We start from the raw sequence: 25696 nt of genomic DNA, 5'->3' as shown, positions 1-25696 counted from the left end.
GTGAGCTACCGTCCGGTTTCTTTAATTTAATTTTTTTCTCTTTAATCAGACGATGATTTGGAATTGTACCAAGGAATAGCGCAGTTCAATGCTGGAATAGGAGGCACCGATGAATACACACATAGATAGTATGTGCATCAGATGGACGCGGGACACGATTATCAGGAATTAACAGCCAAAATAAGGGAAACGTGTTTAAAAAGGTGGGTGGTTCTGAGCGCAATCCCTGCGGGGGCAACAAGTGCCAAGGTCAAAAAAAAAAAGAAAAGAAAAGAGGGGAGGGTACAACGTCAGCAATGGCGTGTGAAAAAAACAACTACCCATTTTATGTCACATGACTTGTTCCCAGGCCCCACTTGTGTGTGAGAAAAACTACGTTTTATCTTGAGTCTTACCAGGTTGTTATTCTTGAGTGCAGCGTTTGTGGGAGCAAATACTGTACAGGCATCGCAGGCGTCCAGCAACGACAACAGCTGCAGGCTCTACAAAACAGTTATGCAGCATTAGTTCCAAAAAAAGGTCCTGCTGAGCGGATTTCAGCTGACACTAAGAAGTGTGGATATCAGAATACTGTAAAATGCCAATTATACACTCAACGCTTAAACAACTCTTCAACTCTTTCACTCCCAGGATACGAAGGATTATTGTTGTCGAAGGGTGCTTTTTCCATTTGTCAGAACTCAGTGTTCGGCCAGCCCGTCGTAATAGGAATTTCACTTTTGATCAAAACTAACCATCCAGACCAGTCCAAACCTAAACATTACGCACAAAGGAGATAAGTTTTTTCAGCAAAACATCTTGGAAAAAGACTATTTTATGGTCAGAATGTCTGGTTCGGCCATGGTCCAGCCAGCCAGTTCTGACTTTTGGAAAGCGCCCCTCGAAGACTACCCAATCATCTTCAAAACTTTCATTTATTTCGCTATACCTTCGTTAGAGTCGGTTACATCGCTTAATTCCACAAAACACAAAGCAATGACCAGAATCGGAAGCAAAGCCTTAGTAAACTAACTGACGTCACATGACGTCATCCCTCTTTTTTAATTCTTTATTTGTCCCAGTCTCTGGGACATTTGTGAGAGGAAAAAGTAGATTTTATAAGGCCAAATTCAAGAAATTTTGAGGGAGACAATTTTTGAAAGTTCACATGTGTTAATTAAACTCATCTAATACACGAAAATCAGTTTAAAAAGATTCCGTGTCATATATACTTAAACAGAACAGCACGGTACCTTTAAGGTGGTGTAGAAATCAGAAAACTCCGATATACTCTTAAGAAGTTCTGAAGTTAAAGGAAGTCGATTTTCAGAGGACAAACGTGGAGGCAGAAGAACCTAAACAAAATAACGAAAGGTCGATTATTAGTTGAACTGCAAAGAGTTAAAACTCAAAGAAGCGCCAAACGATAACAGAGAGCTTTAGATTTGGAGACGAGGGCGACATTTCATTTTAAGATTTCTCGACTATTCTCGAAGAATAGACATCCAGGAAAGCTTCCTTGTACTTTTTTCACCAAAAAAGTTAGTACGCTTATTACCGTTGAAGAAGGTGAAGCCCTCTCCCGATCACTAAATGATAAAATTTCCTACATTTGGTAACTTGCTTTCGCCACTACGACACTCTCGCTAAAAGTCGTAGTCGAATGGCGATGGCTGCCACATTTTCCCGCCAAGATGACGTTGTTTCGCGCGCGCACACTACTTAGTATTGAGAAAATCTCGTTCTCGTTGTCGTCCTCGTCTTAGCCTCTAAAGCTCTCTATTAATTGGCAGGAAGCGTCCTAAATTCCCACCGTCACTCTACCCCCCCCCCCCCCCCCCCATGGTGTGGTGGTAACTTCCTATAATAGCTTATACGGGATAGCTCCGCCCGAAAGGGGCGGGGGTGCTTAAGACTACTCCCCAAGCTTTTCCGTTCGATTTTTGCTGAGATTACCCTGAATCGCAGAGGTAACTTGCACCTGTTTTCTACAACAGATGACTATTAATATTAAGAAAAGAAGTCGAATTCTTATAAAAAAAAAAAAAAAGGCTATGTAACAAAGGATTAAGTTATTTAAGAACGAAAACGGACAGTTAAGATAGGAGAAAGAAGATGGATTTTTAAGGAGAAAGTTGGTTGTTTAAGGGAAAAAAGGACCATTTAAGAAGAAAGGTCGCTGTTAAAACAATACGTTAGACTTTAGCAAAAGACTGAACTTGTGCATTTTTTTTAAAAAAATGCGTTACTTCTCGGTGCCTTACTTTATTGATGATATGAACAAATCCATTTTCCGTGGTGACATTTGCTTGCACGACTTTTGCTGAATTACCAATATAAACCTGAAAAAACGCAACTTGCTTGAGTGTCAATGCATTTAAAACAAAAGTACTAAATTAAACAGACTGTATTTACGTTCCCTCGTGGAGACGGAGTTGCCATTTCCAAGTAACCATCCGAGCACGTGAAGATCACGTGAAGATTTCGTTGTTAGATGTCAAGTGTCTTTAAAGTTAGCCTCTAGCATAGCCCTGGGTAGCCGGGTGGAAAGGCCGAGAGGAGAATGGGGCGGAAACAACGAAAAACTCGCCGCTCGCGCGTTTCCGCAGCTTCGCTGCTCATTTTCCCTCTCGCTACGAGCGCTGGAGCGAGCACTGTTGGCGAAAACTTCAGCTAAGTAAAGCCCCAGGCAAACGGACGCAACACTTTTGGACGTTACATGTTGCGTCCGTGTTGTCGGGAGTTGTTGAGGAAAGTTTGAAACCGGTCAAACTTTTGAACCAACAACTCCCAACATTTCTTTTATTCCGTGATAACCGAAGCGTAGCGCGACAACTTGACATCCGTTTGCCGGGCACCTTCAACATTGCTGGGGCCTCGCAAGAGCTAGGACGGCTGTCGAATTCAAGTTTACAAAGTCTTATGGGTTGTTTCCTTCCCACGACGCACTGCATGTCCCAACATTTTTGGGAGTTGTTGCATCTGTTTGCACACCACTGCCAAAGAGGACGCAACAACTCCTACCATTGTTGGCATCCATTTGCACGTAGCTTAAGGAGTACACTTCATACCATTTGTGCCCGTGTAGTTATGTTCAGCGTCAGACCATTGGAAACATTGAATGCATTCATTCCCTTCAGCTGCTCTAGACTGTACGACTTATCTACAAGATGGTACCTATAAAAATTTAAAAAAACAAATACAGAAGTTCATGCATCGCTAAATTTGATTTACCTCTGGATTCTTGGGTATAGCAAATCAGACCAAGGGATTAGCGGAAAATTATGGCCGCGCGCAACACTGGGTCGATGCTGTGTCGAATTGCATTATGGAACTATTTTATGGGAACGCTGTCGCCTCTTGAACTGGATCATACGAGGTCGCACGGGAACTGGGGAAAATTCTTCTTAAAAAAGCCCCGTGTTGCATTTCGACGAAACACCGAAAAGAACATGACGGATTTTTCAAGCATCAAACCTCAAAAAACGCTTAAATATGAAATTCTCGCCATTTCTTATCCGAAAAACTAAAGGAACCTACCTTATCAGATATTGCAGCCTTTCTGTACTGTTGGTCCAATATTGTTTGTCCGCGTCAGAGAGCAGAGATAATGCGGAGACGGACGGTGCAAAAAGTGTCAAATTCCTTGTGGGATCTGACAAATAATGTATCAGATTTGCTTGCTAAATAAAAAAAGAGTAAAAGAAATGTACGTGAATGAATTTCCTTTAGCGTTTTCGTGTGGACGGGCGAATACGCTACTTGTGCACGCGTATTTTTTCGCAAACGGAGGGGGGAAAAATCTCCGTTTCCAAACATAATCGATTACGTGTGGACGGGGCCTGGGTCCGTGTTGCGTGGAATTGCATTGTGGGACTGTTTTGTGACGTATTTTGACCCAGTTTCTGCGCAACTTTCCAACAGTCAATAAAAGAAGCGGTAGCGTCCCCCAAACAACCCCATAGTGCAACTCGACTCAACATTGACCCAGTCTCATCGCAACCTGTAAATGACAAACAGCCCAAATTTTTTCGCAGGGATTGATTAATTGTCGAACAAACGTTAGATGGGCTGGCAACGAAATTGTCGGTCCTCAGGGGGCCGGGTGGGGGGCTAACTTGCCAAATATGCAATCCAGTTATTAAAGACACATTAAATATGTAAATATCATTACCCTTATGAAGTTTTCCAGACGTGGATTCATCCTTCCAATGATCTACAAGAAAACAAATATTTTTGAGATTGACGGTACTTATATCTTCCTCTGCAGGTCAAGTCAACTGGCAAGCACTTTGCATCCAACAAGAACAGGAAAAACGTTTCTTTTACCCCCCCCGCCCCCCCCCACCCCCGTCAATAGAACTTTTGTAGGTGTACATAAAATTCCTAGGTTTACAAACATTACTTTCCTGTGGTGCTGTTTATCATGCTGTAGAAGGTGGTTCTAACTTTTTCTAACCTGTGGATGAAATCCTAAAGTTTGACCATTCAAATGAAAGCTACTGAGCAGTACTTTCCTGTGGTACTATTTATTATGCCGTACAAGGTGGTTCTAACTTTTGAGTCTGTGGATGAAATCCTAAAGTGTGACCATTCAAATGAAAGCTACTGAGCAGTACTTTCCTGTGGTATTGTTTATTATGCTGTACAAGGTGGTTCTAATTTTTGAGTCTGTGGATGAAACCCTAAAGTGTGACCATTCAAATGAAAGCTACAGAGCAGTACTTTCCTGAGGTACTGTTTATTATGCTGTACAAGGTGGCGTTTTTAACATAATACCATTTGTCTACCACTACTTTGCTTAATATATTTGTAGTCACTTTTAACTGGATTTCTTTGTATTCCTGAGGGGGTCAACAGTTAAGACCACACGCGAACTGATTAATAACTATTTTTAAAATAGGTTGAGCCACATTTGCAACCGTCTTTTGAGTTTTATTGGGCTTTCTTAACACATGAAGTTTACTCGCTCTAACAGTACACAAAATTGACTTTCACGTGCCGTTATTAAAACAGCAATTTACCGTTGCAACAGATCCCAAACAAAAGTAGCCATTTCCTATGAAGCCAGTGTTACATTTGCAGCTGTGATTTCCTGGCCCTGTACGAACACACTGAGCCTAAAGTGAAAAAAAAAAAACCACTTTTTAAGTGCCTTGAGTAAAGGCAACAAAATTACTTGTTTGTGATTTGATTTTTCTCGACGATTAACTTGTGTGGTTAGTTGGTCGGTTGGTGGTGGGTCGGTCCTTCGGTCAGCAGGCTAGTTAGTTAGTTACTTACATGCTAAGTGAGGTAGGCAGACAGGCAGACAGTCAGTCAGTTAGCTCGTTAGTAAGTCAGTCAGTCAGTCAGTCGGTCGGGCACTCAGTTAGCTAGTCAATTACGGTAGTCAGTCAGTCAGTCACTCAGTTATTTAGTAAGTCAGTCGGACAGTCAGTCACTTAGTTACTTAGTTAGTAATCAACCAGGCAGGCAACTAGTCAATCAGTCAGTTAGTTGATAGTCGGTCAGTCACTTAGTCCGTAAGTTAGTTAGTTTACTAGTTAGTTAGCCAGTCAGTAAGAACGTTGTTGTTATTCAATCAGTCAGTTAGTCTGTTAGTTAGTTAGTTAGTTAGTTTACTAGTTAGTTAGTCAGTCAGTAAAAAAGTTGTTAGTCAATCAGTCAGTTAGTCTCTTAGTTAGTTTACTAGTTAGTCAGTCAGTCAGTAAGAAAGTTGTTAGTCAATCAGTCAGTTAGTCTGTTAGTTAGTTAGTTTACTAGTTAGTCAGTCAGTCAGTAAGAAAGTTGTTAGTCAATCAGTCAGTTAGTCTGTTAGTTTACTAGTTAGTCAGTCAGTAAGAAAGTTGTTAGTCAATCAGTCAGTTAGTCTGTTAGTTAGTTAGTTTACTAGTTAGTCAGTCAGTCAGTAAGAAAGTTATTAGTCAATCAGTCAGTTAGTCTCTTAGTTAGTTAGTTTACTAGTTAGTTAGTCCGTAAGAGAGTTGTTAGTCAATCAGTCAGTTAGTCTGTTAGTTAGTTATTTAGTCAGTCAGTAACAAGTAGTTACTTAGTTGGGTCTTCCTCCGCTACTTTATCCGTGTTGTGGCTACCACAACCAGCTTCGACGCCTTCTTCCCTTTTTGTCTAACACAGTGCAAAATCCCTTGATAAATAACTAAATTATCATAAAGTAAACTCTCCACAACAATTTATCCTTCCTTCTGAAAAACTAGCCAGCGAATACTGCCGCCCCTTATCGCTCTAGTCCGCTGGGGACGTCTTTACTCGCACGCTTCTGGGAAACGTGAGGAAAATAACTTACATCAGGAGAACAGCCTCCATGATTCACCAAACAGTGATTGACTTCATTGCACGACGAACCATCACCAGTGTATCCAGGCTTACAAACACAAGTACTCTGCAAAACACAATTGTACCATGACAATGCGGTAGCACTGTAACAAGCCCACTATAGTAGACAGAGCCAGAACTCTATCTATCGTGGCCAATAGAAAAGGGCAATGATGGCGCCAAGCTTTTCATCCTCTGTTATGAGCAGGTGATTAGGAAGCGAGTGCAACAAAGGAGGCGACGGCAACGATAACGGGACAAAAGCAATAGGTTTAAAGAAGCAAAACAACTTTGCACTTGCATCACGCATTTTTGTACATTTCTTCTATCTTTTTTTTATCCTGAACTACGATACAGTCTTTCAGAATTCAACTCCAGAAAAATTTGCCAACATTTGACGAATTGAGGGAGATGGGATAAGCGCGATAATGGTTTAACACTTTTTTATCACTTTTTAAGTGACGCCTTCGTTTCTTGAGGTCTCTATTTTCCAGGACAATTCGCTTAAATTGGACGTTCAAACTATCAGTGTTATTGCAAAACAATCGAAACGTAACAGAGTAAAATAGAACCAAGCAGCGTTTGAAGAATTCAGTCGAGAAACTGAGCGGCACTATAGACTCACCTGACCAGGGCCTATATACCGGCATTCAGCGTTGCTATGGCAGTACCCAGCACCCTTTTCCTGGCATGGATCTATTGCAACACATACGACGCCGTCACCACGAAAACCATCCTGACATGTACAGTTATTAGCACCAGGCCCCGTCATGGTGCAGACGGCCTCGTGATGACATCCTCCCCGGCTGGGTTTGGTGCATGGGTTGATCTCACTGCAGAATGTTCCAGAACCTTCGTACCCAGCATTGCACTGACAGCTGGGGAGTATAATGGTTAAACGATCGAGGTTATGTTCACACTTGATCTGACACCGCTTACGCCGGCACGAAGACATACCGGGTAGTACTTCCGTTCACACATAAGACCGCTGACTATGACGCGGTTTCTGCAATGGACGGAAGCTGCGCCTTGTGCTTGCGCATGATGTTCAAACAAGCCCTAAAGCGCATGTTTGTGCGCAGAACTATGGTATACGTATGCTTATTTGGATCAGGATGAATGGCATCAACGCCAGTACCTATGGTGCAAATGCATGCAAATAGGGGAAAGGACTAGAATCCACTAAGATGAGGACTAGGACTCAGTTCACCAAACCCTTTCGCCCAACTGCTCTGGTGCGATGTTCGATGAGTGTGAAAGACTTGTTTCAGTTTAAACTCCCTAATGACAAACAGAGAACTATTCTGTAAAGTACCTGTGTCAATTTAAGGAAGGAAGACTGTTTGCAAACTTAATTTCAATTATGATGCTCCGACCCCCATTTTTTTTAGTCGCGTAGTGTTTTCTAGCGTGTGTTGTACTGAAGGATGTCTCCACTGAACAAATCATTTGTCATTACAAAGATAGTTAAAACCAGGTTACTACAAAACAATGTCCCCAATACCCACCTGTCAACATTTCCTTGCCGGACACACGAGGCAAACACGTGACACCTGAGGGTTATCGAAGGATCAGCACATGGACTGTCTCGCTGGTCACAGTTGTCTCCATGGAAACCAGGTGAGCATGAGTGCGGTACACATGTTCCATTTCCCGTGGGGCCATTGTCGCACTTGCCATGTAAGCACGTGCAAGCTGAAAAAACCAATCACAGGAAATTGGTCGCGTTGGAATAACCCCTTCAGTATCGGCCAAACGGAGAAACGTTTTCATAAGAAGAATGACAAGAATGATGTTGTTATAGGTCATTAGAGAGCTAAAGCAAAAACAACGAAGATCCAAGTGAACACGTCTCAAAAAGGAAATTTACATGAAACTGAAGGGGTGACGAATAGTAAAATCCGAGACTCGCCGAGACGCCGAGACCCTAGTTAGAAATCCGAGCCCGAGACTCTTTGGTAAAAAGTTTCGAGACTCAAAAAAAGTAAAGACAAACCATGCAAAAACGAGACTTCGAGACTTATCAAAAACACTTCCGAGATTTCGAGATCCTGTTAAAATTTTCCGAGACCCAGGTTTTTCAAAGGTACCATTCGCCACCCCTAACTGAACTGCAATAGTCTAACTGGGTTAGTTTGTCACATGCGACAACTTTTGACAACTTTTTGACAGTCGGGTTCACGTACTTAATAGGCTGATTTAGCAACAGGACGGGAACGTCATATGACGAGGGGAAAGCGCGCGGAAAGGACTAAACACGACTTCCGGTGCTCAATTTGCCGCTCTGCCATTGGTCGAGCAAGTTGTTTGATTTGCGCGCGCCGTCGTCAACTGACGCTCCCGTTCTGTTGCTAAATCAGCCTAATAATGCACCGCATGAGGAAATTTCATGTCGTAGTAAGTTGTACGGAGGAAGTGCAGGTTTGTTGTTTTGATCTTTAAAACTTCGGTCGTGGCACTGTTTTTACTCTCGTCGTAGTATTTGCTTAGCTGTACATTGTGATGTGATCGTGACTGACAGATAGGGATGGTGGAAATGAAAGTGTTGATGACAGCGATTGTGGTAATGTTGTTAAAGAGAATGATGACGATAATGACGAAGACGATGCTAATGACCGGGATTTTAGGGTGGGTTCCTTTGGATCAGGATCAGTGATCTAAAAACAATCAGAACATAGTACATCAAATGAACCACAGAGAGCCCGAACGCTGTAATTAGCTAATATGAAAAATTAGATGTATTTACGCTGTATTAGCTAATAAAATAATAATATGTATTTTCCTTTATTCTTGTGTCTTTATGAGTCGTTTTGGAAGGGATTTGAATCCGATCAGAGACGGTTAACATTGCTGATTATCAAATACGTTTGATTGTCTGAGACGTTCAAGTTCCGTCTCACGTTTTTAATATTGTTAACTATTAACTTTCCTCTAACGGCCACGAGAAGAGAACTTTTCTCTTTTCGTGACGATTAAATTGAACCCCGAGATCATCTCCCAAGGAGATCGAGAGTTAATAGTTAACATGGCATTATTAGAAACGTGAAACGAAACTTGAGCGTCTTATTTACGACGCGCCAGACAAGCAAACGCATTTGATAACCAGAATCAGCAATGTTAACCGTCTCGGATCGGATTCAAATCCCTTCCAAAACGACTCATAAAGACACAGAAACAAAGGAAAATGCATCTTATTTTTTTATTAGCTAATATAGCGTAAATACATGTAATTTTTTCTATTAGCTAATACAGCGTTCGGGCTCCCTGTGAATGAACCGATGAATCCCTTCCCACAGTGGATTCGTTCCTTTGATTAAGTATTAGAGAGCTTAAGCAAAGACGTTTTTGAGGAACGCCCGCTAACCGGAAGTGAGGCCCTCTCTCTTTCTATATGCCTTGACTCCAACAAATTTGTATTGCTAACTTTCTTTTCTCTTATAAAGAAGATTTACCCGAGAGTTTCAACCAAACTACTGGCCAATGATACAAAAAGTCCACTTCCGGTTGACGTCCGTCGCTCAAAAACGCTGTTGCTTAAGCTCCCTATTATCTAAGTGATATCGGATCACTAATCCAGGATGGGATCAAAAAAAGGTGACAGTACGGATGATCATTACTAGCCTAATTAATTATGGTGGTGGTGGCGGTCTTATGGCGTGACAGTGATAGTAAGGAGCTAAGCATGAGAAGATATAAATGTCATACTTTGGTTGCAAGTTGGTCCAAACTTATCGACTCGATCGCATAGCTCACAAGCTGTTCCTTTGAACATGGGTCGACAAATACAGCTCCCATTGCCTCTGACTCTGTCAAAACACTAACAAAGCAGAAAAATGATAAGAAAGATCAATAACTCCATTAAATTAAAAAAAGAAATTGCATTTAAAAGAGAAAGGGTGGCGCAGTGGTGAGAACACTCGCCTCCCACCAATGAGGCTTGGGTTTGAATCCCAGCGTCGAAGCCATATGTGGGTTGAGTTTGTTGTTTGTTCTCTCCTTTGCCCCGAGGGGTTTTTCTCCGTGTACTCCAGTTTTTCCCTCTCGTGAAAACTAACACTTCCAAATTCCAATTCGATCTGGAACCCACGGACACGTTTTAATGAGTTCTTACGAACGCTCTGTCGGTAAATACAATCCAATCCAATGGAGGCCATACACTTGCAGCATGGGTACTGGCATTGATGCTATTCATCCAATTAAGCCTACGTATGCCAACTTCTGCGCACTAAGACGGCGTTCTAGGGATCGTTAGAACATTCTACGCAAGCAAAAGGTGCAGTTTCGCTCAGTTACAGAAATCGCACCAAATTCACCGTACTCATGTGTGCGCAGAAGCCCTTTCCGGTTATAGTATCCACTATAGTACGTACATAGCCAGAGTCTTACAAGCCAAGAACTCTCACACCATTGATTTGATTCTATATCTATATGCACAATACCTTTCCATTGCCATTACAAGCATTTCCAAACGGTCCAGGGCATGGATGACAGGGGGCTCCATAATAACCTGCACAGCACTCTGGCACCTGTTATGAAGGTAAAACAGCTTCACCTGTATTGCTTGACCCTTTCAGCCCCGAGAGTGACCAATGTCAATTTTGTCCTCACAAAATCAATCCGTAATCAAAAGAAAATATTTGTGAGAATTTATAAAATGATCAACTAAATGCTTTGATCTTTTATCAAATTCGTACCACTAATTTTTAATAGAAAAATGTACGGAGATCAGTTTGGATAATTTTTTTATGTGTGTAATGAGACTTAAAGGGTAAAAGACTTAACACACTTTTCTCGAAAACAAGAATTCCTAATGCATTAATAATAATAATAATAATAATAATAATATAATTCATTTATATAGCGCTATTAATACTAGTTATTCATAGCGCTTTACAATTTTAAACCTTATACAAACTATAAAATAGTTTTTACAATTTCATCCTACTATACTAAATTCTACAATTATATATAATTAAAAAACATTTTCTAATTACATCTTACACACTATAAAAAAATAGGAAACAAAAGAAAATACACAATAGTATGCAAAATAATAAAGCAAATGCCCATCTAAAGATAGGCCATTTTAAAAAGCATTGTCTTCAGTATGCATTATCACTAAGAGACAAAGTGTTGCCCTTCCAAAAACTAGTTCAGACAAACATTTCAGAAGCAAATTTCCCAGTCGTTTCTTACTTGCCGCGAAACAGAATGACCTGAAAAGACGTCACAATGATTCCCAGTGTCTTGTTTTCAGTTGCAAGGTTTTCTACTCAAGGGAACTTTCACTTTTTTGGTATGCTAACACACGGAAGAGAGAAATCGATATTGGAAATTTTTTGGTTACCCTTTTCCGAGCACAGTGTAGATTCTTTCAAGCAAATAAATAAAATTCTGTCATATACACTTTAAGCTATTACCTCAATAGAGCATGTGCTTGCTGTACAACCAACATATGTTCCGATAAGAAAGCCGCCGGGCATATATAGTCTGTAAATGCATCTTGAGGTCGTGTTCTGAAACATAAGTACTTTTTAAGTACCACTAGAAAAAATACTAAGGCCTCTTTCATAGGGAAGGTGTCAACGGATTCAGACGTAACCTGACTGGATATTGAGAAGTTACTTGGCTCTGCCAGGGATTTGTGAAATGAACAGGCCCAGGATTTTTAACGGGGAGGTGCTATCAAACGAGGAGACGGGTCGGGGGGAATTAGGTTACCTGAGATTGCATTTCGAGCATTTTGAAAAACTGGGTATTTCTCAAACTTTTGATCTTCAAAAACAGTTTTTTTTAATAGAGTATTTTATTTTACAATTTTTTTAGAATGCAAATGCAGGATGTTACTATTCAAAAACAAACAAAAGTAGAAAGAAAGTTGTAAATCCGTATTATTCGCTAGGTTTGATGCATGCCTGCGTCATGATCTTTGAATAGTGTACCAAGCTCAAACTTCCTTGGGTGGGGAAGAGGGGACGGGGTGGTCAACAAAAAATGTGGACCTCTGGGGTCTGTGGGGGGGGGGGGGGGGGGATGCGAGCGCACTCGTCCCCCCCCCCCCCCCCCTAACGGGCCTGATGAAATTCATAAACGGTAAAGATAATGGTAATGGTCCTTATTTTCCGTCAGCAACTCGTAACAATACTTCAACTAACAAAGCTGTGACCGGCGTTGCGCTCATTTTACCCCCCCCCCCCCCCCCGCCCCCGCTTCCTCTCCATCAGTACGCCATTTTACGGGTATTTTAAGCTACACAGAAAAGAAATAAGTCGAAACAGAGGTTTGAGGTAACACCTAGGAATTGTATTCGGAAACTCACGAGCAGTAACCCACTATGCTACACGTTGGTTCGGCTCTCAGAGAAAAACGTTCAACGGCAGTGACCATCGGTCTACTTCACTGAACGTGAGTGAGAAACGTCTTTGAATAGGGGACTACCACGCAGCAATAACTGATAATATATGCAGTTTTCAACCACGTGTTCAGCAGCTATACAAACGTCCTGGACCAAAAGAAAGTTTTTGCACGAGAAAAGAGTTCAATCCCCACAAGAACGATAATATGGTCGTAAAAACGACATATAGTTAACTTCCTCTTAAAAGCCCTGGGCTTTTATGACTCCATATTTATGAGGGCTTATAAACGGCGGGGGTACTTACATCCGGGAGGTTATATAACCGGACTAAAAAAACCGTTTCAAAACAAGCTGCATAGCACTGCTGATTAAAATACGTTATGAAGGTACTCACTTTTTTAAGCTTCAAAACGTCGCAAAAACTGAATTCATATCAGTACAAGCTAGAAAGGAACTTATACCCGGGGGGGGGAACCGCGTGTGTTTTTTTGTTTACAGGTTGATTGGCCTATTGCTGGGGGAAGGGGGTTATAAGCGGAAGTCTAAAGGTATTTTTTTACTAAGATTTAGGACTTACAGATGGAGAATAACCTCTTGGACACCCCTTAGTGGGCAAGGCTTGGACAGCAGAACAGCGGTAACAAATGCCCTGTTGAAGAAGCATACTGCAGGTTTTTAATTAAGGAAAGGGCTGAAATAATTAGGGAAAGCAACAAATACACAAGGCCAATGGCGGATCCAGGGGGAGGGTCCGGGGGATACGAAACCAGCCCCCCCCCCCCCCTCACCGTTATCAGACCTGACCCCTTGTCGCTTGTTTAAGACTGAAATACTTACATCAACAGGATAGTATATCACTTTATAAACTGGCTGATTCACTAAACGAAACATCATCGAAATTATAGCGTGCAACCGCGAGTGGTGGGAGGGGTGTGGGGGGAAGTAATTTGCCACAACAAATTAAACAGTGCTTTCTGAACTTGATTGGGCCCACCCCAATCAAAAATTCCTGGATCCGCCCCTGCAAGGCAGTTGTCAATAAGTAGATTGGGATATTAAGAAGCGTCTTAAACTGGATTTAGGGACCAAATACTTTCAAAAATCTATAAGTAGGGATAGTAGACGTCTCAGTGACTGACCTATTGAGCTCCTCCAAATTTAATAATCCATAATTACGAACAATTTAATGACTAGCCCCCAGTTTTTTGCTGGCTGGCTGTAAAACTGCACTGGTATGACAGAGGCAATATTTTGAATCCTTTTCGCAACTGCATATTAAGTTGCGTCACTAACTACAATTATTTTCCTTGCATTTATTCCTTCAGTGGTTCAAATAGATGAAATTCATATATTTATCAATTAAAAAACCTTAAATAACTACTTACACGACTAAACGACTTCCTGTTGCAAAATCTTGGTAACAAAGGTTGAATATCATCAGGGATAAGAAGCTTGTTTAACGCATGAAGTACTCCATCGCTGGCCAAGATATTCGAACTGATCACGACAGCATCTTCACCTAAAACAATCAGACCCTGCAACAAAAAAACAGATTATAACCCCAGTAACGGTTTCTCATTATCACCAGGGGGCCACCCGGGGGTAAAGTCTCCTTGGGTTTTCTTCTCGATCGAGGAAAAGAAAAGGAGACTCTAGTCTTCCTGAACCGCGTAAAATCTTTGAAGTCGCCGGGGCCCGTAACTTCTGGACCAGTAAGGCCCAGTTCAAACGTCGAATTTCACATGTGCCGAATTTAATTGCTATTTTACTCGACTAAAATAGTTAAATACGGCATTTGATTCAAACGTCGAATTTATCTCACTGAACTCTGTCGAATTGAACTCTCTTCGCTGTCAATATTCTCAGTAATATAATAATAATTTACTAAAATTCATTCATTAAGTTCGGCACATGTGAAATGCGACGTTTGAATCAAAAGTCGAACCTAAGTCGAATCTTCGACTGTTTCAGTCGCAGATACGGCAAACGTCGCATTTAATTTAAACAGTCGAATTTAATTGATTCAAACGTCGCACTTCACATGCATTCAACTCTCGCGTTAAGTTCGGCACATGTGAAATTCGACGTTTGAACCGGGCCTAAATCTTGTTTTCTCTCTCGTCAAACTGGATTTTTTTAAACCCTGCAAGCAGAGCCTCCTTTTGTTTTCTTCTTGATCGAGGAGGAGAAGTCGCCGCAGCCCGAACTTCTGGACTAGTCAATCTTCTTTTCCCTCGTCGAACTGCTTTTTAGAGTACAAGCCTCCTTATATTTGAAGGGGCGATTTAACGGACGGTTTTTTGCGTTAACGGGTCGGGGGGCTTATATTTGGAGGGGCTTACACATGGACGGGCTTATTTTCGGAATTTTACGGTATTGTTGTTGTTGTTATTATTATTATTATTATTATTATTATTATTATTATTATTATTATTATTATTATTATAATTATTACTACTACTATTATTATCATTATCATCATCATCATGCATAAGGTTTACACTGCAGTAAAGGTTTCTTATCATTTTACGTTTCTGGGAAACTACCCACCTACCCCTCCCCTAAACCAACATGAACACTTCTAAAAGTTCTTACCTAGGGCAAAATGTTGGTTTAGGGGAGGGGTAGGTGGGCAGTTCACAGAAACGTAAAATGATCCGGGCTCTTACCCTGGAAGCCAGCTTGATAATCACTGACTCGCCTTCCACGGATACAACTTTGCCGCTGTACAACAGGTCCAAAATTGAGAACTGGCAAGGAAAACAACATTTGGGTGTACAAGTTAATATACTAAACAAAAAGGAAACGCATCATAATGTCTAGCCTAAGAAAACAGCCACCATTTCGCGACACCACCAGTGGTTTCCCCGTGAAATGACGTCTGAGAAACGAGCGCAAAAATTCCATACTGATGACGCGTCACTACCCAGACCTCGGTAGTGCTTCTGATTGGCTGAAGCAAATTTCCCGCGCGGCACGACCAATCAGACACACTAACCAGTTCTGGCTAGTGACGCGTCATCAGTATGGAATTTCTGCGCTTGTTTCTCACACATCATTTCGTTAAAACATGCTGACCTCCGTCGATGTTAAGTTCATCTCAATAGTGCAAGTCTATCGGCAAGTTTAGGAGATAAAGGACTGTTCAGGTCTGCATATATACTCCAACTAGCAGATGTCGTCCTTCGAGCTGTCTTCTTTCTGTTCTTGCTATGTTTTTTAGACAATAGTTCGCCGTGAAACGAGTAAAATGTTCCGCCATTTTGTACTCACTACCAAAACAACTTTAACTCGTCCCCAGGTCTCTCGGTTAATGGTTCAATAATCTCTCAATTTTGCTGCACGATTGACGTCATCAGTTAAATATCGCAAAATTCTTCCAAATTTGGTCAACAATAGCTGATTATGATGAATTATACGTGGGATTTTAGCCAATCAGAAACGGCGAAATATTTTTGAATGAATAATACTTAGCATTATTAACAAAATGAACTAGACAGCCGTAGCCAAGCTCCTTTAATTCAGCAACGTCTGGGAGCCTTGCATTAAACAATAATCTATTTCATCGTAACCTTCAAGTATACCTTTCCAGTAAGGATGTGGTTTCTCAAAAGGGATTTCATCTTTCTTCTTCCCTATAAGAAAGACAACAGTGTGCGATTAAAAAACATCACTTGTCGACTTCACTCGCGCAGTTTGATCCAGGTGATCACTTGGCAACAAGAAATTACTTATAGCAGCGTATAGAGTGTTTTCATATGACGTCACGGCGGCCATATTGGTGTTCCAAAACAATGAAACGGCGGCCATGCTGGTCTCCCAAACCAGTCCTGTGGGAGTTGAACTCTTTTCTTATGCAAACGCTTTCTTTTGTTTCAATAAATTTGTATAGATGCTGGCCACGTGAGTGAAAACGCTCTGTATAAAAATTATTTTCAAAGAAGGGAGCAACAAGACACACTTACGCAATGGGGAATACATCAATAAAATTCCAAGTAAAATGCTTCACTTAGTTTAGGCATAGGTTCGTTTTTCTAACGCCACTTAACGAAGTAAACCTAAAGCACGCCCGTGCAGCTTGAAGACAGCATGGTAAAATGCAGCAGTGTAATTGTAAACGTGCATGACTGGAATCAGGAATTGAATTTATGCCACACGGTTTATTAAACGCACCAGTGATTTTTTGCAAGCCCCAGAAAGTTTTTGTAATGAACTGAATTTAAGAAAAAAATTCAGCACCAAAAACTACATGACTGAAAAAACTACTTAACAAAAAACTCACAAATTACTTCCTCAGTTGTCGACTTTCAATTCCATAAAGGAGGGCAACGGGTTTGTAAACCTGGAGAGATTGTTTTAGAAGTGTCTTCCCCGTAAAATAAAGACGATTACTTTTGTTTTCATTTACACAAATCAGTCAAAACAGTTACTTATACACGATGACATTTAAAGCTTGGTAGCTCGAGGGGTCGTGTATAGGGTATATAATTCCACTACAAGCTTTACAATCAACCAGCTTCGTAATCTTGTTAAGTTTCCCAAACTGAAATACTTACCGCATCAGTGTCGGTTAAGAACCTCATAGTGCTGTTGTCGATTGCACTGAAAGCGGAATTTACTGGTGCTAACAGGGTAAACTGTGCACCCAGACCAGATAACTCTGAACCAATTCCTGAAGACTAAAACAACAAAACATGAGGGATTCGTGTACTCCTAATTCAATAAAGGTTAATTGGCAATTGGTCGTTGGTAATTGGGCATTGAGTATTTGAGCATAAGGAGCTCACTGCAATGAATTGCTTGGGTCCTAGTTGCTTCCTAGTGCTCAATTCCTAATGCCCAAAGCAACGTTTATTGAATCAGTTATGATTTACTTAATTTAATAAAGGTTGCTTGGTCAACTGGGCATTGGGTATTTGCGCATACGGAACTCGCTGCAATGAATTGCTTGAGTGACCGCTAAACAATGGCTTCCTAGTGCGCAATCCTAGCGCGCTGTTATATTTACTGATCATTAATGTGACTGTGCGATGCACTTAAGCAATTAATGTGTTGTTATTTGACTGCGTGATGCAGCTCCTTTGTCATAACCCCTTGAAATACCATTGATCTCCAGGGTCTCCAGTAGTTCAATGGCTAGAGAATCTGTCTAAAGTGCAGGAGGTCGTAGGTTCAAATCCCGGGGTACTCCCATATATGGGCTAGATACAGAGGCGGATCCAGGGGAGCCCCCCCCCCCCCCTTCCCCCCTTATCCTTGGACCAAACTGAGGCCCGAAGGGCCGAAGAAAAAAATTTTGACACTGGGCCCTCCTTATCAAAGGGTCTGGATGAACCCCCCCCCCCCGCCAATCTGAAGGTCTGCATCCGTCACTGAGATAGGTATGTGCCACCCAATAAGGTATGGTTTTTCAGGGTCTCCATCCTTAATAAGGGAATCTATTATGGCCTTGTTAGCGTTGTAATCACGGTGTGATCCTTAAATAGAGTACTGTTATTAAATCACCTACAATTTAAGCAAGTAAATGCCCACCGACACATGAAACAAATCATCTGTTAAAGCTGAACTTTACCTTAGAGTATTAGGAAAGCGATTTTTGGAAGATTTTTTTTCCGTTAGATTCTTAGGTTTTGTTTTATCCTGAAAATGGGTCTTATTTTACAGGTTTTTTTCCAAGAGGATCAGTCTTCGTTTGTCTCATCCTTAAATAGGGTCAGGGTGTAAGACCCCGGGCGGCACAACCCTATCCCAAATTTTCGGGAGTAGCCTCCGGGGTTCAAGCCCCACCTGGAACTCAAAAATTTCTGTAGATACCCTGTGGTTGATTCTCATCAAATTGTTTTTCTAATTCATACCTGTAAGAGTGACGCAAAGACTTTGAATCTGCTCTGACTGAAGAGAACCTGAAGCGATGATTTCTGGAAGAGAGAAAAACGTTTCCCATGTAAAATAAAACTCAACTAAACAGAAAAAATGTTACAATCGTGTTACCGCCCGGCTAGGGTTCGTAGGCAGTCTACTGGTCATTTACAAGTAACGAGAATTTCCGGATTGTGAGAAACGATTGATGTTTCATTTAAGGCCCTAAGCAGCAAAACAACCGACTAATAATAAAACGGCAAATCTTTAATTATCGTAACTTACGGAACGTGTTTCTTGATAGTCTCCGACGTGCCACATTATCTTGTCAATCACATGAATCATACCATTACCAGCCAACAAATCGCTCAACAGCACAGATGCATTGACATAATGCCCATCCAGCTTGAAGTACGTCACATTCTGTTTGTAAAAAAAATATCACATCAACTTCCAAACAAAATGAGACTCGAGCAACACAGAAGTCTATTCTGATATAGATGATCGTTAATCATTTTGAATAAACCAACAGCCTTAAGCTATTTCAAACAGCCATCAGTCACATCACGATTTTATAAGATGTTAACTTGGCTCAAAAAATCTTTTCTACTACAAAAAAAACATCGCAAAGCTTTCGAGAAATGTGGTGTTCATCAACAAGAAAAATAATGCAAGTAACGTCGTTTTTACAGAATTCTTTACAAAACGTCTGCAAAAACGTGTAGCAACATCGCTTTATTCACTAATTTGGCAAAAAAAAAGACTTATCTTGAGGCGTTCTTATAGGTGATTAAGCTGTTTTTCTCAAGGGTAAAAAATAACAGACGAGAAAGCCATATATGGTAAACTGCCGCTGATAAGCCCCTCAGCTTATGAGCCCACAAGTTAAACGCCCATCTACCTGTTATAGACCCCCTCACATTAAAGCCCCTCCGTTTACAGGTCCTCTTAAAACCCTCTACGAAGATGTTTGAGCCCAGCGCTTATAAGCAAAAGGAAAAAACTCAATAACGGCTAACCTTAGATGGGTCTACCATTACCTGATACTCTGCGATGATTGCATTAATTCCTTCGAGTGTTGCGACTTTTCCATACTTTTTCAAAGCAAATGAATCGAAATCGCCAGCTATCAAATGTCTACTGACGAAATGCGAAGCCATATCTAAATTGGCAGTCAGCTCAGCCTTCTATAAATTCAACAAGCAAATGAATGTGATTCAAGAGTAACACTAGAAATTTCATGTTTCAACGGGAGCCTGGCTGAATGCAGCGTCCAGTTGCAGTTTGAATTTGTTTGAGGGGACGAACTTTGACCCAGTTTCCCACGATTCCATGCAACCTCCAAATGGCCAATTGAAGCGATAGCATCTCTCAAACAGGTCAGTGTAAAACAAGGACTGCGGACTGCGAACAGCAGACTGAGTGTAAAACGTCTGCAGTCCTCATTCTGCATTTTGCACCCATCCTGCGTTTTACTCATAGTCTGCAGTCTGCATTTTATCCCTGGTCCCCAGTCTGCGTTTTACACTGACCGTCTCTCAAACTCTCCCAGAATGTAACTGGACACACACGAACCCAGTGTACTTAACATTTACATGGGAAAACCGGAAATTCCAGTTGAAAAAATAAAATGGTTCGCGTCAATCCGTAGGAGAAGCTTCGTAAAAAGGGGGGCTGTGATATGAGTCTGTTCCGCTTATTTGAATATACATTGTAGCAGGTCGTTTTTCCACCACGTCAAACTTTACAGTTTAATGTTAACACACAAGATTTCCTCCCTAGTGGTTTGTGTAAATGGTACCCCCAGCCTCACACATGTGCCATTTTATATGGCCGATTACACTCTACAAAATGGAGTGATTCTCCATATGCAAAAGTGTCCAGTATTGTCTTGTTGGCAAATCCGTCGCGTTGCTCTATTTTCTGTTAAATCTATTTTGTTGTCCTTTTTTCCAGTATACATGTATAGTGTACCTCTATAATCTTTATTTTTTAGTTTTTACCTGTTCCTGGGTAAGATTTGCAAAAGCATCGTCCACCATCAGGAACAGAGTAAATGGCCCTGCACCAGCAAGGGCTTGGTGAACAAACGAACCAGTCAGCAAATCAATGGCAGTATTCAGTTGTCCCTTGAGTCCATTTGGGCCTTGAAGGTTCAGCTCTTTTACTCTCTGCAACAACATAACATCATATTGGATACAAAAGGTACATGACAATCCTTACAGGCCAGGCTAGGTAACTCTAAAAGGACCACAGGCAGCCCACAAGAACCGCAGGCAGCCCACATTCCCCACTCTAGAAATGGCAAAGGGAATGGGTGCAAGCTTTCGGCGCAAAGAGTTTTGGGATCGTTTGGGTGGACAAGCGTTATTCCCCTTTATAGTTTCTAGAGTGGGAAATTGCCAGTGTGGTTTTCCTGTGTGAAGTAGCATTGTAGCTACCCCCTGCCTATGCTAGCCAGCTACAGCGTCCCCATCAGCACTCTGTTCTATTTTACAACCTGATATGGAGCGCCAATGTGGGGCACAACTCTTGTCAACTCGAGGGAAAAAGGCCTGACCCTTCGTAATTCACATCTGCTATTCACCAAAGTTACTGCTACATTACAATTACTTCGCTTGACCCTACACACTAATAAAACTGTATTTTATTTTTCATGGAAAAGTCGTACTTTCAGGGAGAGGAAATAACTTTTGATAAAGATAAGAACGACAACACATCGACAAGTGAGCCCCAATTTGAATTTAAGGTGGCTTACTACAGTTTTCAGATGAAAACTATCGACTTTTTCAAACTGGAACATCACAATTACTTCTCTTAACCCTCTACGTTATTAAAATATGCATTTCACTTCTCATGGTAAGACCAACTTTCAGGCTAAAAATTAACTTTCGATATAGCTGAGAAAGACGACTTCTTGACAATGTGAACCCCAATTTTTATTAGCTAGGGAGGTGAGCCACTCCAGCTTGACATACCCATTATCACAAAGTCAAACCACATGGCAGTTGCTAATTTAGTAGTTGAGTAACATTAAGTATGAGCCACTTACTGTATCAAGCATTCAAGCAGTGTTCTCATTAAAGATGTTGTTTACCTGCAGAATGTTGCCATAGCAAGTGGTTCCATTTCCTCGATAGCCATTTTTACAGTCACACCTATTAAGTAAAACAATAAGACCATTTTGACCAGTTTAAAGAACTGTATGAACAGGCATGAATTATAAACAATAGTCTGCATGTAGCAAGGGGCATACCTCTTTACTCCTGGTCCTATCATTGTACAGTTTGCATGGACGTCACACCCGCCTCCATTTTCACAGAGATCAATCATCACACAACCAGCTCCACTTGTATAGTTTTGAAATCCAGGAAGACAGCTGCAGTTACTCTACAATGAATATCACCACTGTCATTAGTAATGTGTTGAAATGGAAACTCAGGCCTAGTTCAAATGGGACGCTCGCGTGCAAAACCAAAATTTGATGAAGCTGAACTTTGCAGCGACTTTCTTATTTTTCGTCGAAATTGTAACAAACGACATACTTACAACAAAAGCAACATTTATTATTTATAGTTCGCTCTTTCTATATAAATTACCAAAAGTGCAAAGGAAAACGAGTCATTCAAAAAGTGTCAGTCTTAACTGAGGAAAACTTTGAAGTATATCAAAATTAGTGAATAGCTTTCGGTGCATTAGAAGATCACTACATTGGAAAATCTAAGTACATTTAAACTTAGACATGACCACATTACCTCTCCAGGTTGTAGGAAGTTACAGACAGTTGAGTTAGATGGGCAATCACCATTATTTCTTTGACAAGGGTCAATTGCTGTCAAGAAATCAAGAGAAGCACAATAACAAGGATATTAGTCAAGTCCTTGGTAAGTTGAATATATATCTGCCCTTTCATTCTAAGTTAGAATCCTACATAGGACTGTCGCTGTCAGTCTACTGTAGGTGTAGGTATGGGAAGGAAGGCTTAAATAGCTTCGGAAGTGCTCAAAGGTCGTCGGAACACCTTCGCACATTTTCGGTAACGTTCAGAAATCTTCGGAAAATCTTCCGAAACGTTCGGAAGTCGCTGGGACGTTTTTAGAAATCCTGGTCATAACCCTACGAAAATCTCACGCATTTCAATTCTGACTTTAAAAAAAGCCGGAAGTCAAATTAAAAATTTAATAAAACTCAATAATCTTAAATATTAATTTAAAAGCTGCTACTACTTTAGTTCTTACCAACACAGACGGTTCCATCTCCTGTGTAACCAGATGCGCATGTGCAGTTGTGTTTTCCAGGTCCAAGATAGAAGCAGTCAGCATTACTATGACATCCATGGTTTCCATCGATACAGTGATTGATTGCTAAGAACCAAATAAACAGAAAACTTTATTACAGTTGAACGTCCATTAAGCGGCCACTCTCTATTAAGCAACCAGTAAGCAAAAGTCCCGAAATAATTGTAGAACTGAATGGGAAATTAAAACTCTATTGAACGGCCACCTTATGGCCGTCGGCTCAAGAGTTCTCTCATTGTTGACACCTCTATTAACAAGTCATTTAGTGCTTGATACACTTACTTTGGGTTCCCCTTAATAATGTGATGAAGAAGTTGACGACTCGGATTAGGGACTTTAAGATCCAACGACGCGACGGCAATGAGGAAGTCGCTTAAAAAGTGAATTTGCGTTCTTTCATTCTTTATCGCAATTATTCCTACCCACTTACTTGGTCAAATGTAGGCGAACCCTCCTGGAGTTGAATTCCTGGGCACCATACCCAGTACAGAAAGATAAATAAAATTTCGTCGTTGCTTGTTTACGTCCTCCATAAAACGCGAAATTAGGCATTTTCACGTCGTAGTCGTGCAAAAACGGGCAAAGAAATGTACAAAAAAGCGTGGTGCACGTGCAAAGTTGTTGTTTTGCTAATAAAACCTATTGTTTCTTGACCGTCCGCGTCGTTGGATCTTAAAGTCCCATTGTGAACCAGTAAGGCATCTCCCGTAGCGCGTTTGCATCATTACACTACTACATGAGAAATTTCTGCAATTTGATTGGCTTGGAGCAGTGGTATTTCAGCTTAATTTGAAATACCTACACTTTGAAAATTACAAACCTTTTGCGGATAGTGGTATAAACAAATAATAACATGATTTGTGCGTCATATTTGGCATAAATACCACTCGTGATATTTCAAAATTGTCTGAAATTTCACTCGTCTAACTGCTCTTGAAATTACATATACCAATTTCGAAATATCACTAGTGGTATTTATACCAAACATCACTACTAATCATGCTATTACCTATACAAATAAAGTGATGTTTCTGATAAAGATTTGCTAATTTATGACAAACCTTTATTGAGTAGCCAACCCCCATTAAGAGGCCATAAGCGCAGAAATTCTAGGTAGCGCTTCTGATTGGTTGAAACAAATTTCCCACGCGGCACGACCAATCAGAAGCGCTACCCAGATCTGGGAACGCGTCATCAGTATGGAATTTCTGCACTCGTTTCTCAGACACCATTTGGCGGGGAAACCAGTGGTGGTGTCGCCAAATGTCGGCTGTTTTCTAAGGCTAAAAGCAAGACAAAGGAGGAAGAAGACGAAACACTGAGATAACAGAGAGGGAAGAAAGGACAAGAAGGAGGAATGAAGAGAGAAGAAGAGAAAGGAGAGAGGATCCGAAAGAAATAATAATAGCTGAACAAGATAGTTAGAGAGGAAAAGCTGGGGGGTGGAGGAAAGTCAAAAGGACAAGGGCAGAGACAGTGCGATGCGGCGAACGGCGGCACATAATGACATCCATCAGATTAAACTACATTAGTCTTTACAAGGCGTTCCGAAAAGACTCAAAAGCGCCGTAAAAGCTTTACAATCACATATAAACTTTAAATTCCAGCAAATGAAGAGATTAACAAGAATAAAAACCGAAAACAAAAACGGGTAAGTCAAGCTTGAGGTTTTTACGCGGTGGCCTTGTGCACAATGACAAGGCCAACAGTGCGCATGCTCGAAAAACACAGGCAAACCCGCTGGGCAACGGAAGACCAGCAGACAGTAAGGGAAAGCGAGAAGACAGGAGGTAGGAAAACAAGAGGTAGGAGGAAAGGAGAAGGTAAGAAGTTAAAAGGGATTTACAAAAAAAGGCAGTGGAAGTGAAGGAATCGACAAAACAAAAAGACAAAAGAAGCAAGAAGACAAAACACTGAGATAAAGAAACGGACAGGAAGGAGGAATGAAGAGAGAAGAAGAGAAAAAAGAAAGGATAAATGGGAAAAGAAAAAAACCTTCAGTTGGCAAAGAAAGGATGCTAAAGGGACAAGGTAGACCCTCTAAGGGTATTTCCGACGAAATCGAAGTCGCCAAGATCGACCATCTTAGAGATTAAAGCGACGACCATATAGCCATTACCATCAAGTCTGACGACATAAGTCGGGCAAAGACGAGAAAGAAATTTGCGAAAAAGTGTCCTGCACGTTCAGAATTTTTGCTTTCATGAGCATTAATTATTATTTCCTTGTTTCTGTCGTCCGCGTGGTTGATCAAGCTCGCTTGTAGCGTTTATATACCACGCAAAACAATATTTGATATGCAACGATTTCCTTCACAAAACGACGTTTTGATGGAAAACGCGCAACGAAAACTATGATAGTGCTCATAATTTCTTGGCTCGCAGTTAGCCAAAACGCTAGTCGTGGCGTAGCAAATTAATTAAGTAAAAGATTACAAACAGATATCACCGGATAACAAGTAAAAAGCAAAGAGAAAAGAAAAGAAAGAAAATGTGCAATTTCGTCAAAAGCAAGAAAGACAAATCTGTGTAATGCACGTCGTGAAGAAGCTAAGGTTTGGGATTTCGCGATTTTATTTCTCGCATTATCATGTTTGCATCAAGGTAATCATCTGTCTTTTAACGAGGAGAAGAGAGGGCAGAGACGGTTAGGAGTTTGGGAGAAGACTGACCACCTACCCCTCCCCTGACTCAAAAATTTGCCCTAAGTAAGAATTAAGTGCTAATGTTGACTTAGGGGAGGGGTGGGTGGGCAGTTATCCAAAAAAAACCTTAATTTATCCGAAAAAAGGCGAGAGACTGAAGAGCTAGGAAGAGGAAGGAAAGACGTTGAACGTGAGGAAGTTGTAAAGAAAACAGTGACGAGCGAT

General features: G+C 41.0%; 1 protein-coding gene across 1 annotated transcript in view; it reads right to left on the bottom strand.

Annotated features, from left to right (window-relative positions):
• Positions 1–25696, bottom strand: part of LOC140922612 (stabilin-2-like) — a 70974-nt gene that overhangs the window by 36310 nt on the left and 8968 nt on the right. The window contains exons 6-31 of the mRNA XM_073372595.1: positions 22768–22893; positions 22285–22361; positions 21786–21919; positions 21627–21687; positions 20533–20700; positions 19570–19716; positions 18815–18952; positions 18526–18588; positions 17227–17349; positions 16255–16305; positions 15340–15420; positions 14056–14205; positions 13248–13319; positions 11736–11831; positions 10755–10841; positions 10021–10132; positions 7824–8010; positions 6941–7193; positions 6287–6382; positions 5004–5099; positions 4154–4195; positions 3520–3662; positions 3051–3156; positions 2244–2321; positions 1233–1334; positions 396–482 (exon numbers count right to left, since the gene is read on the bottom strand). Coding sequence (XP_073228696.1) covers positions 396–482; positions 1233–1334; positions 2244–2321; positions 3051–3156; positions 3520–3662; positions 4154–4195; positions 5004–5099; positions 6287–6382; positions 6941–7193; positions 7824–8010; positions 10021–10132; positions 10755–10841; positions 11736–11831; positions 13248–13319; positions 14056–14205; positions 15340–15420; positions 16255–16305; positions 17227–17349; positions 18526–18588; positions 18815–18952; positions 19570–19716; positions 20533–20700; positions 21627–21687; positions 21786–21919; positions 22285–22361; positions 22768–22893 — 2876 coding nt within the window. The remainder of the gene's footprint in view (positions 1–395; positions 483–1232; positions 1335–2243; positions 2322–3050; positions 3157–3519; positions 3663–4153; positions 4196–5003; positions 5100–6286; positions 6383–6940; positions 7194–7823; positions 8011–10020; positions 10133–10754; positions 10842–11735; positions 11832–13247; positions 13320–14055; positions 14206–15339; positions 15421–16254; positions 16306–17226; positions 17350–18525; positions 18589–18814; positions 18953–19569; positions 19717–20532; positions 20701–21626; positions 21688–21785; positions 21920–22284; positions 22362–22767; positions 22894–25696) is intronic.

The sequence above is a fragment of the Porites lutea genome, chromosome 13, assembly GCF_958299795.1.
Source record: "Porites lutea chromosome 13, jaPorLute2.1, whole genome shotgun sequence".
Lineage (NCBI taxonomy): Eukaryota > Metazoa > Cnidaria > Anthozoa > Scleractinia > Poritidae > Porites > Porites lutea.
The sequence above is the reverse complement of the archived record's forward strand: the minus strand, read 5'-3'. Positions and strand labels throughout refer to the sequence as shown.